Source organism: Sciurus carolinensis, chromosome 6 (assembly GCF_902686445.1).
Source record: "Sciurus carolinensis chromosome 6, mSciCar1.2, whole genome shotgun sequence".
Lineage (NCBI taxonomy): Eukaryota > Metazoa > Chordata > Mammalia > Rodentia > Sciuridae > Sciurus > Sciurus carolinensis.
Window position 1 is genome coordinate 155,900,270 of NC_062218.1, and position 13,229 is coordinate 155,913,498.

At 51.7% G+C, this 13,229-nt stretch overlaps 1 protein-coding gene across 9 annotated transcripts in view; it reads left to right on the forward strand.

Annotated features, from left to right (window-relative positions):
• The window catches only part of Tenm2 (teneurin transmembrane protein 2), a 621,032-nt gene that overhangs the window by 583,262 nt on the left and 24,541 nt on the right, over nucleotides 1–13,229 (forward strand). For all 9 annotated transcript variants that reach the window (XM_047555832.1, XM_047555823.1, XM_047555824.1 and 6 more), the window contains 5 exons: nucleotides 143–375; nucleotides 1,607–1,761; nucleotides 2,879–3,753; nucleotides 9,557–9,732; nucleotides 11,469–11,704. In XM_047555832.1, the coding sequence (XP_047411788.1) occupies nucleotides 143–375; nucleotides 1,607–1,761; nucleotides 2,879–3,753; nucleotides 9,557–9,732; nucleotides 11,469–11,704 (1,675 nt within the window). The remainder of the gene's footprint in view (nucleotides 1–142; nucleotides 376–1,606; nucleotides 1,762–2,878; nucleotides 3,754–9,556; nucleotides 9,733–11,468; nucleotides 11,705–13,229) is intronic.

Below are 13,229 nucleotides of genomic sequence, written 5' to 3' on the forward strand. Positions count from 1 at the left end.
AAGAGGTCAGATTCTTTCCAGTTCACTAAAGTGGAAAGATGCTAGAGGAGGTGAGAACGTGGCTAGGATTTTTGTCATCTCTTTGATCCAGGGGGCCAGCTGCATAGCCCCTTCCTCATTTTTCTTTGTGCTTCTTCCAAAGCAACAACCCAGCACACAAGTACTACTTGGCCGTGGACCCCGTGTCCGGCTCGCTCTACGTCTCTGACACCAACAGTCGCAGAATCTACCGGGTCAAGTCTCTGAGCGGATCCAAAGACCTGGCTGGGAATTCAGAAGTCGTGGCGGGGACTGGAGAACAATGTCTGCCCTTCGATGAAGCCCGCTGTGGCGATGGCGGGAAGGCTGTGGACGCGACCCTGATGAGCCCCAGAGGTAAAGGCCGCAGAAGAGGAACGCGCGGCCCAGACAGAGCCTGCGGCCAGCCTGGCGCTCCTCCTGCTGGAGCCGAGCGACTCCCAGCAGCCTCAGCACGGCTTCCCCCAGAAGCTCTCAGCCCTGATCGTTGGCTTTGGGGCGCGGGTGGGCGAATTCGAGTTATTTGTTTGAAATAAACTTTATCACCCACATATATGGCAAAAGGAAAGTCGGGTGGCCTGCACCTCAGAATTTCTGAGTGCGACTAGTCAGAGAGCACCAGAAGGAAACGCCAGCTCAATGGGCCAGAGTGCCACCTCTAGGGACTGGAGGGAGAACAAAGCCCCGTGGGGACCTCCAGCCACTCCCAGACCTTGTGTATATGAAGTCTAAAGTACAGTGCCTGCCCGGCTGTAAATACCCAACAAAATGGCAGCAGTTAAGACTGGGTGTAATTTCCAGGGTTTCAGGATGGGGCAGTCCTTGGATGGATGGGGCTCTGTTTTGTAAAGGACTCACGGTGCTTTAGGTTAAGGAGCAATCGTCGGCGGGTCTGACTCACGTTGGCGTTGTCACTGTGAGAGCAGCCTGCAGCAGGGTGTAAGAAAACCAGGCCTTGTACGGGGCACCGAAATGAAATTGTAGGAGAAACAGAAGCCGCCGTCTGTGCCTTAGCAGCCCCGCTGCGACAGGGGAATGCTGGGGTTGGGTGTCCCCTGGGGCACTGGAGTGCTGATTGGAGTCACGGCTTAATTGGGAATTCTTCCTGGAGGATACATTTAGAAGGGGGAGTTTGTGACAGTAAGAATCATTGTTTCTCAGCCTCAACGTTGCAACCGGTTGTGAAGGGTATTCGAGTAATTTGCTATCAATAATTTTTAGAGCAATGAGCTTTTGGAAATAATTTCTTTTCTAAAGAGAACAAGATGCAGGATGGTTTCCTCCTTCATCTATCTGCAGGCCTGGTTCCTCTGCAGCCCAAGGTGTTGTCTTCAGCCAGAGGGAAATGGGCAGGGCTACAGCCAGAGCCCCTGGGGGGACGGTGGGGGTACCACGCACATCTCAGCCCAGTGCGTGTGAGAAAGGGTCATGCCTTTAAAAGATTGGGAACACTTCTCAGAGTGAGCTGGTCTTTCCCAGTAAGGTCCTGAGCCCAGCAGAGTGCCCAGCAAGGCATCCCCCACCGCACCCCACAAGCCGTCCTCCCCTCCTTGAGAGACACATTCCCACCACCACTTGTCTTATGCAGGTATCGCAGTGGACAAGAATGGGCTCATGTACTTCGTTGATGCCACCATGATCCGAAAGGTCGACCAGAATGGAATCATCTCCACCCTGCTGGGCTCCAACGACCTCACGGCTGTCCGGCCGCTGAGCTGCGACTCCAGCATGGACGTCGCCCAGGTGGGACTCTCTCTCTCTTTCTTCTCATCACTGAGCAGTTCCTAGTTCTTCCTGAAGGTCTCACCTGGTTTCTGTGTAGTTGGAAGAGGAGTGGGCAGGCAGCAGACACTGGTACAGGTGTGTTGGCAGAAGGCCGGAGGTGAACTAGATGCAGTGGGACAGGTAAGAACTGGAGAGAGCCAGCCAGAGACAGGGAAATTCTGCTCGGAAGAGCCGAACTGGTGACACGCTCCAGCCACGGCAAATCGCAGGGTGGGCGGCGTTGCTGGGTAATCACCTGTCTCCTCCGTCATTATTGCAGGTCTGTACACCACACTGTACAGTGTGCTCTTACCTGTCAATCAGAACTTCCTGTTCATTGGAAGTGACCGCATTCTCGCCATGTAAACCTTCTCTCTGTGCCGTAGTGACTGGAGCAGAGGCTTCCCCAGTGGTCCCCAAATTGTACCCTCAGTCAGGGCTCTTACAGAGGCAGAGAACAGAGGCTCCCTCAAATGCCCGGCATTTGCTCTCAAACAACCTGGAATATATGTTCACCCTTCCTGTAAGAGTCTTTGCAACCCTCGGTCAACCTCATAAATTTCAGTTCAAATTCCACAACAAACTGACAACTTGCTGCTGAGATTTTTATTTCAAATTCCACAGAGAAGGAATGTGTTTGATTTAGTTCATTTTCTTCCCCCTCCAGGCAAACACTCTAAGTTGTAGTTTGCTAGCCGGCCTGTGCTTGGGTCAGGGCCGCCTTTCAAGCCACACGCCTCCTCCAAATAAACACATCCTCCTCAGGCTCCTGGCTTAGCAAGCAGTGTATATTCAGGACTGCACTGGCCCCTTGTGCAGTGAACTACCTGTGTAACCGTGTGTTATAGCGTGGACCCTGGTTAATCGTCTGGGGCTGTGAAGCCTCATAGGTAGAGTCGGTGGGATGGGAGGACTGTGTTTACAGCACAGTCATACGCAATCAGCAGGGGCAATGGGTGGCTAATTCGGTGAAGAGCACCCCAGGACGGTGTGTTAGTAAAAAGTTCAAATCTGCATAAAGCCACTGTAAGTGGCCACACTCAAATCCTGGCTGACTCAGAGGCTGTACTTGAACACGGTACCATGTCCTCCACAGGTTCGCCTGGAGTGGCCAACCGACCTTGCGGTCAACCCCATGGACAATTCCCTGTATGTTCTAGAGAACAACGTCATCCTCCGCATCACGGAGAACCACCAAGTCAGCATCATCGCGGGGCGGCCCATGCACTGCCAGGTCCCGGGCATCGACTACTCACTCAGCAAACTCGCCATCCACTCTGCTCTGGAGTCCGCCAGCGCCATCGCCATCTCTCACACAGGGGTCCTCTACATCACCGAGACGGACGAGAAGAAAATCAACCGTCTGCGCCAGGTAACGACCAACGGGGAGATCTGCCTCTTGGCCGGGGCGGCCTCAGACTGCGACTGCAAAAACGATGTCAATTGCAACTGCTACTCAGGAGACGATGCCTACGCGACTGATGCCATCTTGAATTCCCCATCATCCTTAGCTGTGGCTCCGGATGGCACCATCTACATCGCAGACCTGGGCAACATCCGGATCAGGGCGGTCAGCAAAAACAAACCCGTGCTTAATGCCTTCAACCAGTACGAGGCCGCGTCCCCTGGAGAACAGGAGCTGTATGTCTTCAACGCGGATGGGATCCACCAGTCCACCGTGAGCCTGGTGACCGGGGAGTACTTGTACAACTTCACATACAGCGCCGACAACGACGTCACCGAGTTGATTGACAATAATGGAAATTCCCTGAAGATCCGTCGGGACAGCAGTGGCTTGCCCCGCCACCTGCTCATGCCGGACAATCAGATCATCACCCTCACTGTGGGCACCAACGGAGGCCTCAAAGTCGTGTCCACGCAAAACCTGGAGCTTGGCCTCATGACCTACGATGGGAACACTGGACTCCTGGCCACCAAGAGTGACGAGACAGGATGGACGACTTTCTATGAGTAAGTGGGTTTGTAAAGAGCACGTCCCCTGCCCTGGCTGCCATCAGGATCGGCTGCTCCTGTTGCCTTTAAAATTGCTTAGTCACACTGTCTTCCTAACGTTAATGATTTCTTATGGCCTCAAGACATTCATGTCCCTCTCCCTGGCTCCTAAATGATTTGCTCTCTTGGGTCTCTGATGTTGAACATCCTACCTCCTAGCGATGGGAATTCCTGTTGTCTGCCTGCCGTTCAAATTTCAGGATATTGGACACGCGCAGCCCCTGGGAGATAAAGTGCTGATTAGCTTTGCTGATTATTCATGTTTGCTGTGGGTGCGGAAATTAGAACCTATAAGGCAAGATCCCAGTGGGGCTCCTGTAATTTGCCAATAGGTCCAGCAACACACTTGATTGCGCAGACAGGTAGATAAACTCTGAATTTCCTCTTTAGCAGGAGCAGATCAATACAGATAAAATGCTAGGTATATCAAAAGATGCAAGAGCTTTCCCCTCGCAATTATCTCATGCTTAATAGTCCTGCCGTTTGTTTGGCCAAAAAGCTGTTTTCCCTAGCTCCTGCAGCAGCGCTCCCTCAAGCTCCCACAGGTATTAACTGATGGGACGCTGGCGGAAGCTGCTAAGACTCCCCAGTCACCAACCGTGGCTGGAGTGGAATTTCCAAGTATCTGCTGTCCTTGGAAAAGGAGCAGGTTAACCCTTGTATATTCAGAGTCCTTGCGGGCTCTCTGTCCGGATGTTGCTGCTAGCTGAGAATTTAGTAAGTTAAGGAGGGGGTGTCACAGAGAGAAAAGGGACAAGAGAAAGAACTGAAGACTTCATTGTCAATCACCCCCAAATCTAGGAATGTTCACTTCCTGTTTGTGTGCCAAAGGGCTTGGGAAAATGTAAAAGGGAGCTGTTGCCACCTGCTGGACATTTTCTGCATTGCAGTATTGCTTTCCCTGGGTCAAGCTGTTGCTGGGGCACAGCTACCTTTCTCAGGCTTCTTTGAAGCCTCCTCATGTTCTTCAAGGCACTGGGACTTGATCACACTTCCCCAGCCAGTGTCTCCTCTCTTGACATGCCACCTTTAGCAATCACCTCAAGTAGGTTGAAGCCACACACCGCCTGGATTTGTGTCTTCCTTTGTGACAGTTTCGAAGAGAGACCCGTTGCATTTAGAAATGCTGAGTTGGGGTTCCTGGATGAGAAAGACATGCCCCTCTCAGGGAGGCCAACCTGAACTAGGCCTGACTCAGAGACTGTAGTTAAAGCCTTGTCTGTGGTTTTGGTGAGTCCACACAAGTGGACTCAAAGAGGGAGGGTATTTTACAATAAGGGTCTCTAGTTCAGTGAAAACAGGCATGATTCATAATTTATAATTTTTTTGTACTGGGAATTGAACCCAGAAGCACTTCAACACTGAACCACATCCTCAGCTCTTTTTTTTTTTTTTTTTTTTTTGAGACAAGTTACTTAGGACCTCACCAAGTTACTGAGGCTGGCCTCCAACTTGTGATCCTCCTACTTCAGCCTCCAAAGCTGCTGGGATTACAGGCATGCACCACCACGTCCAGTCATAAATCTTTTTTAAATGTTTGTTCATGAATAATTTTTTCCTCTCTTAATTTGATAAGCTGGGGTGGGTTTTTTTTTTTTTTTTTCTCTCATAATGTGGGTAAATCTAATGATCCAAAATTCTGCATTGTGGAAGTTCAGATGTGTAAGGTTCTCTTAGGCCTTCTAAAAAAGGTAACTAGTCCCTTTGTTTAGCACTTTTTATATATGGCCAGAAAATTGGCAACTTAAAAATCATACACCAACTCCACTTCCTCATGGAGCATGAGAACTTCCATAGGTAGATTCCTCTCTTCCCACCCTGTTCCATGAAGCAGGGTGCAAATCTTCCCATAGGTGGCAAGTGGAGCTGTACATTCTCTCTGCCTAGAACTTGACAGGCAGGGAAGCTGTTTATCTCCTCAACTGTCACAGTGTCCCTCGATGGATAGGTTTGATTCTCCCCATTTTAAAGATGAGGAAACTGAGTCCCACGGCCACAGGAGAGGTCAGTAGATCTTTCCATGACCCATTGCTGTTCTGCAGCAAGACTCGGGATAGAATTTGGAGTTCCACCTTCCAACGCCAGATGAAAATTGTCCCAGGATTTGGGGAAAGATGTTCCCACTGAGGCCATCCCATTAATGACTCCGAGCAGGCGAGGAGTATGGGGAAATAACACTAATGAATCATTCTGACCTCATTTTATGATCAGCCAGTCCCAGAGAGTTCCAGGGAACTCCAGCCTTGGAAGTAAGATTTCTCCGGATGTAAGTCATTAGGTCCCTATAGAAGTAGCGGGGTCAAGGGACGTCCTGAGAGAATACACGCTTTCAGGGTCTTCTAAATCCCCTGGACCTTGGCACTAGGAAGACAAGTGTATAGGTGCCAGTTCTGCCAAATGTTCTCTGATTGGCCTTGGCCAAGTGATTCAACCTCTCTGAGCCTCAGTGTCCACCTCTGCCAAATGGGCACAGTAATGCCAACTACACACAGGTGCCATGATAATTCACCGGGCTAATACACATGGTACATATGGAAGTTCAACAGGTAGGCGCTGCTGGAACTCAGGGGGGATCATTAAGTACTCCTCCATCTCCATCCCACCCCTCAGGTTCCAAAGAGCCACCTCCATAGTGGGTACAGGAGCCAGACAAATGGAAGCCTACTCTGGGAAAGCAGAACTAAGAAGGTGGTCTGCACACTAGGTCTCCTCATCCCTCCCTGGCCCTGGCTGCTGCTGGTCCTGGCTTCTCTGCAGGAGCAGACTCTGCCTTAGCAAACTGAGGGCCCAGAGGGGCAGAGAACCCCTCTCCCTGAAGGACAGGCCCTGCAGAAGAGAGGTCGGGACCAGCTCTCCTGTCGGTCGGTCCAGCCCTTCTCCCGTGGAGCAAGCCGGGAAGGAGCCGATGTGGGGTCAGGGGAAGGGGTGGAGCTCGCCTGCCATGGAGCTATTTTACAGAACGGGCCGACCGGGCGGCTCGCAGAGCTACACTGTACCCCTTTGACAGTCACGTTGCTCCTGCTCCTCTCTGGGCTGGGGCGTGGCTTTTGGAGAGCCAGCAGGAATGGAGGGGCCGCCAGCTGCCCTCTGGAAACCCGCCAGGCCAGCTCAGTCCCCACACGGGGAGGCTCGGCCTTGCTTTACTTTGCCCTCTCCTCCAAGCACAAGTGCACTGACTGTCTACTCGGTCCCCAGTCATTTCCCTAGTGTTTCTACAATGCATGGCACACAGTAGGTGCTTCGTGAACATCTTTTGACAAGATGAGTCCAAGGCAGCACCCAGCCCACCCTGGCCAAGGCCCAGGGGCTCCCTCTGCTGACCACTGAGATCCTGCTGCTCCAACCCAGAGCTCCTTGCTCCCGGGTGCAGAGTGCTTTGCTCAGAGACCTGAATCTGAGAAGCTCCGTGGAGCCAGTGAGCAGAGCTGCCGGCCACCGGGACCTCTTGAAACGTAAAGGAAACGTGCCCTGTCTCCCCCGAGATCCAGGTCCCTGCCCAGTTCTGTGCTTCCCCAGAGTCGAAACCCTGGCTGTCCTGCTCCCTCTACGGAAGCGCGTCCGGCTGTACACAGTGTGTGGCCCAGAACTCCAGGGGTGGGACGAAAGCCCTGCCTGGGTCCTGGAGGAGGAGCTCCTCACTGCCCTACCTGGTGGCCGGAGGCGACACCCCTCTTCCCTCCATTACTGATGAGTTCTGCGGTGCAGCACCCCTAAAACCCAGACACTTGGAATTGTTTTGCTTTTTTTGGTCCAAATTTTTTCTACTTAAGAAGCATTAAAGTCAGTCATATGGGTTACAAATATTTCCTAAAATCTAGGAACACGTGAAGAAAGCAAAGATTAGCCCAAAGCCCACACAAAAAATCATCGTTAATGTTTAGATAGCCATATTTTCAAAGCATTTCTTCTACGATAGATACTCCTAGGTTATCGAGGGAGGACCCTTTGTATTCCACCCTTTCTACTCAGCAATACAGACGTTTGTCACTGGCCACATTACAGTGATATGATGTGCATGTACAAATACATGACAACAATTCCACTATTATATTATATGCAATTATAATGCACTAATAAAAAGGAAAAGAAATATATATATATACACATTTGTCCATGCCAATAAATAGAAATCCAAGTCACCAGTGTTGCGAACTTCCTAGGTTTATGTTATATGAACAGATCATAGTTGTGTAAGGAATCTTCAGATCTTCAAATAATGAACATTTAGACATTTAGCTTGTTCTAAAATGTCACTACTGTAAATAGCATCTCTGTTTTGGGCAAGGGGTGGATGCTGGAGGGTTGGACCCAGGGCTTGCCCATGCTATTCAAGTGCTGAGCTACCTCCCCAGCCATAAATGGCGTCTCTGTGCCCCCGTCTGAGAGTGAGTTTCAGCAAGCCCCTTCCCTTTGAAGGCCTGAGTCCCCATCCCTGGTTAGGCACTGGGGCTTTCCAGAGCAGGTGTCATCTGATCCGCCCACTAGTGCCCTGGGCAAGTGACCGGGGGAGAGTTGAGGAGCTGGGCTCCCAAGCTCCCTGGGCTTCCCGCTCAGTGTCCCTACTGTCACCTTCACCACCCTTACCCAGCTGGCCATCCAGCTCAGTGTGTCCTGCTCTCAGCTCCCAACAGCCTCAGAGTGTGACTTGCCAGTTCTCCCAAGAAGTTGCAAAATCTCTCAGATGCCTGCTTTCCAGGGACAGTTCCCAAGCACCCTCCAGTGTCCTGCGCACCCAATTCAAGTGCCCGAACCAGAGGGAGGCCCACCAGACATCCAGCTGCTGGCCCTTCTCTTTCGCCCTCCGAGCAAAGGCCTTCACGAACCCCACTCCCTCCCAGCTGGACGAGAGCAGGGCTCAGGTGCCAGAGCCCCAGGGCCTCACATGCAGACCTCGAAAAGAGTCCGGTTCCCTGCCTGGGGCGTGTGAGGGCCAGCTCTCAGGGAGCACTGGGTGTCCAGTTCTGGGACATGCTCTGCTCCTTGCAGAAGCAAGGAGGTGACAACAAGAAATTCCACATCTCAAAAAAGAGTAAAAATGACCCACATAAGGGAGACAGGGCCCCATTTCGGGCAGTGTGAGGCGCAGGGCGTGGCCCCTGCACACTAGAGGTGGCCGCAGGGCACAGCAAGGCCAGCCCGACTCGGGGAAACTAAGAAGGCCACCCGCGGAGCTGAGCCGTGGTTGGTTTCCAGGGAACAGGCTGCAGGCAGCCAGCTTGCTCCGCCTGAACCGAGACACCGAGGTGACCTGAGGCCCAGGCTGCCTTTTAAGCGGTCTAGGCGGTGACAAGCAGGACAGGCTTGCACCTTGTGGGGCTTGGAGGGTCTCAAATGCCAGATTTGGATTTGATTGAGCAACCAGTGGGAAGAGTGTGGCTTGCTCAGCAGACAGTGACATGATGAAACTGATATTTTGGAAAGATTAATTTGGTGGCTTTGTGGAACACATAAATTAAAGAGCCAGGGACACTTACAAGGAACCGTTCTCGCTAATATGCGAGGGCATAGTCAACTTGGTCCTGCCTGAGACCAGGCCGAGCTTCTCCCAGCTGGGGCCAGTTTCGTCCCTGGCTGGGAAAGGCACGCACCATTTCTCAGGCAGGTCGAGGTTCGCGTTATGACCAGGAGGCTCAGCGGGAGGCCCCGGCCACCCCACTCCCCGCCTCCTCGGGCCCCACGAGCTAACCCGTTATGGTTCTGAAGCCTGGGAGGACCTCGGGCTCCCCGGACTGCGCTTCCGACCAGTGCTCTTCTCCTCTAGCTATGACCACGAAGGCCGTCTGACCAACGTGACGCGCCCCACCGGGGTGGTGACCAGTCTGCACCGGGAAATGGAGAAATCCATCACCATCGACATCGAGAACTCCAACCGCGACGACGACGTCACCGTGATCACCAACCTGTCCTCGGTGGAGGCCTCCTACACCGTAGTACAGGGTACGCCCCGCCCACCCCGCTGCCCCCCGCCCACCAGACCCTCATGGGGGCGTGGCCTGGCCAGGGGACTTCCACACAGCTGGGGCGCCCCTCGGCTTCTGTCTTATGCGAACGTCCTCAGCAAACCAACTCTATCAGAGATGGGTCTTGTTTAAAAAAAAAAAAGAAATGACTGAGTCAGATACAGAGGAACGTCATCCACGCCCAACCAAATGTCCAGATGTTGGTAACGTCCTTTATTCTTTTTTTCTTTTGATACTTGGGAGTGAACCCAGAGCCACATCTCCAGCCCTTTTTATTTTGAGACATTCTCACTAAGTTGCTCAAAGTCTCACTAAGTGGCTGAGGCTGGCCTTAAGCTTGCAATCCTCCTGCCTCAGCCTCCCAAGTCTCTGGGATAACAGTTGTGCACCACCTTGCCCGGCCCCTTCTCACTTCTTACCCCTCAGTCACCTCTGCTCCCCACCAACCCAACAGGTGTTGTTACCTTCACAGGGGCTGCTTATTCTCTGGGGCCTATGACTGAGTCTTGTGTTTTGTTATTCCGTTCCGATTCTCTCTTTAGTACATCATCTTTGTTGAGTTGGTTGCCCTGGGGTCAGGGCTCTGTAGCAATCTCTCCCCGGGACTAGGATCTCAAAGGTCCCTGACCACCCGGTGGTTATTGTTGCTGTTCGACATGCCGCACGGTCCAGGACAAGCAGAGGGGTTGGCAAGAAAAGGAATTGTGCAGATTAATTTTTCCTTTAATTAAGATATAATGTCAGCGGGCCAGCCAGTTGTCAGAGGATAAAAGTGTCCTCTTGGTAGATAAATGGTGACATTTCTGGACTATTATCCCGCGACAGAGCCTGTTTCAATGACTCTGCTTCTGCTCTGCCAAATGATTAATGATGTAGATTCTGTCCCTCTGTATGATGGCTCGAGTTGCTGAGAGACAGGTGCGTCCTTGCTCACTGCCCCAAAAGCTGGCCATTCGGAGGCCAGCCCCGGCCGGCTCCTTTGCACAGACAGTTGGGAAGCGGCCCCGCAGTAAGAAGAGTCTCCGACTCACGTTTCCTTCCTGTAACTTTTCGATAAAGGAAAAGGTCAGGATCTGATTGACTAGTGTAGATCCCATTGGAAAAGATAAGCCCGCAGGCTCGGCGCCCACCGGCTCCATCTGCCTCTGCTCTGCGAGCCCTCGAGCCCAGATGGAGGTGGCATCGTGGCAGGTCAGCAGCAGTAGCTCAAGAGGAAAGGTGGCTTTTTCTCTTGGTTTCCTTGACGAGCCTGGGTGTGCGGCAGTGGATCTGACCTGTGGCTCACACCATCACCCCAGGGTGAGATGGGAGGCAGAAAAAGCGTAGGGAATCAGTAATTTTCCTTTCCTCTATTTTTTCTTATATAAGCTCAAATATATATGTTAAAGTTCAGGAATTTGATTGACACAAATTGTGTAGGCAATAGACATCTTTAAATGTTTAAATGTACTATTAATAGTCTTCAGCGAGTAAAAGAAAAATATCACGGCATAATTATTTCTGGAGTGCCACACATTAATAATGTTTCTCTTGGCGCCGATCAGTTCTATCTCTGCGGCTCACCTTCGCATTGTGTGTGTGCTCACCGAAGGCAGCTGTAGACTGACAGCCAGAAAGTGCCATGGAAACCTATAAAAATAGGGTCCACAGTCCCCTGACTATTAGGGTGGATAATGTGTTTCCCCATGCCCATCTCCGCCTGTGTTTCTCCAGATCAAGTGCGGAACAGCTACCAGCTCTGCAACAACGGCACCCTGAGGGTGATGTATGCCAACGGCATGGGCGTCAGCTTCCACAGCGAGCCCCACGTCCTGGCGGGCACCGTCACCCCCACCATCGGGCGCTGCAACATCTCCCTGCCCATGGAAAACGGCCTCAACTCCATCGAGTGGCGCCTACGGAAGGAACAGATTAAAGGCAAAGTCACCATCTTCGGCAGGAAGCTCCGGGTAAGTGGTTCCACCAATGAGAACTTCCTCCCAGAGCTGAGGGCTGCCCAGTTTCCAAGCCTGCGTTTCCCCTTGCTTCCCTGGGAAAGGCAAGGTCTCCCCTCAGAAGGTAGAAGCCCCCGCCCTTAGGCCTCCTCCCTGGGGAAAAGCTCTCCATGTCCCAGGGTGGAAGGGGGCAGCCATTCCCTGCTGGGAACCCACACTGTGCTCTAGCTGGAGAGATCTTTGGCCTTCCTTTCATATTTGACATCCCCTCCCCAAATTTCTACTATCTGGTCAGATCAGCAAAGAAAGAATGTCTACCGTGTGCTGGGCATTTACTAAATACTCAGAGAACAAGTTTGAAAGTATGTTCTTGAAGGAGTGGCCAGTGGTAGAATATGCAGATCCAAGGTGACCACAGGCTACTGAAATGACAAAGTCACCCAAGAGTCCGATGGGATCCCAAGGGATGAGATGTCACCCTGCCTGAGGGGCTCAGGGATGATGTTCCCAGAGGAAGTCACAACAGGGCCAGAGCGGGAAGTTGCCACCGACCCTAACATCCCCACACCAGGCAACTTGTCCCAAGTTGCAGCTTTAACAACTAATGTGTAGCATTTATTGAGGACTTTTATGATGTAGGCACTAAGTCATCTGATTTTAATCTTTTCAACCACTCCATGAGGTAGTTAAGGTTGCCTCCATTTTCCAGATGAACACACAGGTTCAGGGAAGATAATCACTGAGGGTTCGATGGGTAGGAAATGGTCAGACCTGGACTGGGCCCCAGTTCTGTCCTTCTATCTGGTTCACTTGCCAGGACTCTCAGCCACTGTTTCCCACAGCTTCCTGCTCAGGTTCACCAGCAGTCAGATCATCTCAGCACTAGCAGATGCTGCTCTGGTCAGTCATCTGTCACTCAAAAGAAAATATGCCTACCATTAGGCTAAACCTTTGCCCAGGGTTGAGGAAAGAACCCTGCAGCCTCAGTCTTCAGCAAATGCAACACATTTATTGAGCACCTACTATGATCCAGGCGCTGTGCTGTGCACTTAAGATACATGATACACAAAGCAAAGCCCCCACCCACTACAGCTCTCATCCAGGGGTGGGAGGAGATGGAACAGGAGGGCAGATAATAAGCAAACTAAAAACAACTAAAATAATCACAGAGCAAAGCGAGCCCTAGACAGACGGTGAACCATAGAACAAGCTGGAGTTTAGCAAATGCTTTGAAATCCCTTTGCCTGGAAGACTCAGCGTGGGCAGACTTGGGTGTAACTTTTGTGTGTTACTGGATTGAAATCCAAGCCAGCCTAGGTGACCTGCCTACAGAGTCGGTCCACTCTGAATTAATATTCCTCCTTTGTCTGACTAGAGTTTAATTCTCCACATTAGGTTATCAGCAGCCTCCCATGTTTTTCTTCCTCTGCTGGTATCTGCAAAGTTGCAAGCCGCAGTATCTTCATAAAGACAAAAATGGAATGCGATTAGTAGCTAAATCCTTAATGACTGGATTTCAGGGCTGTGTAATTGATTTTTG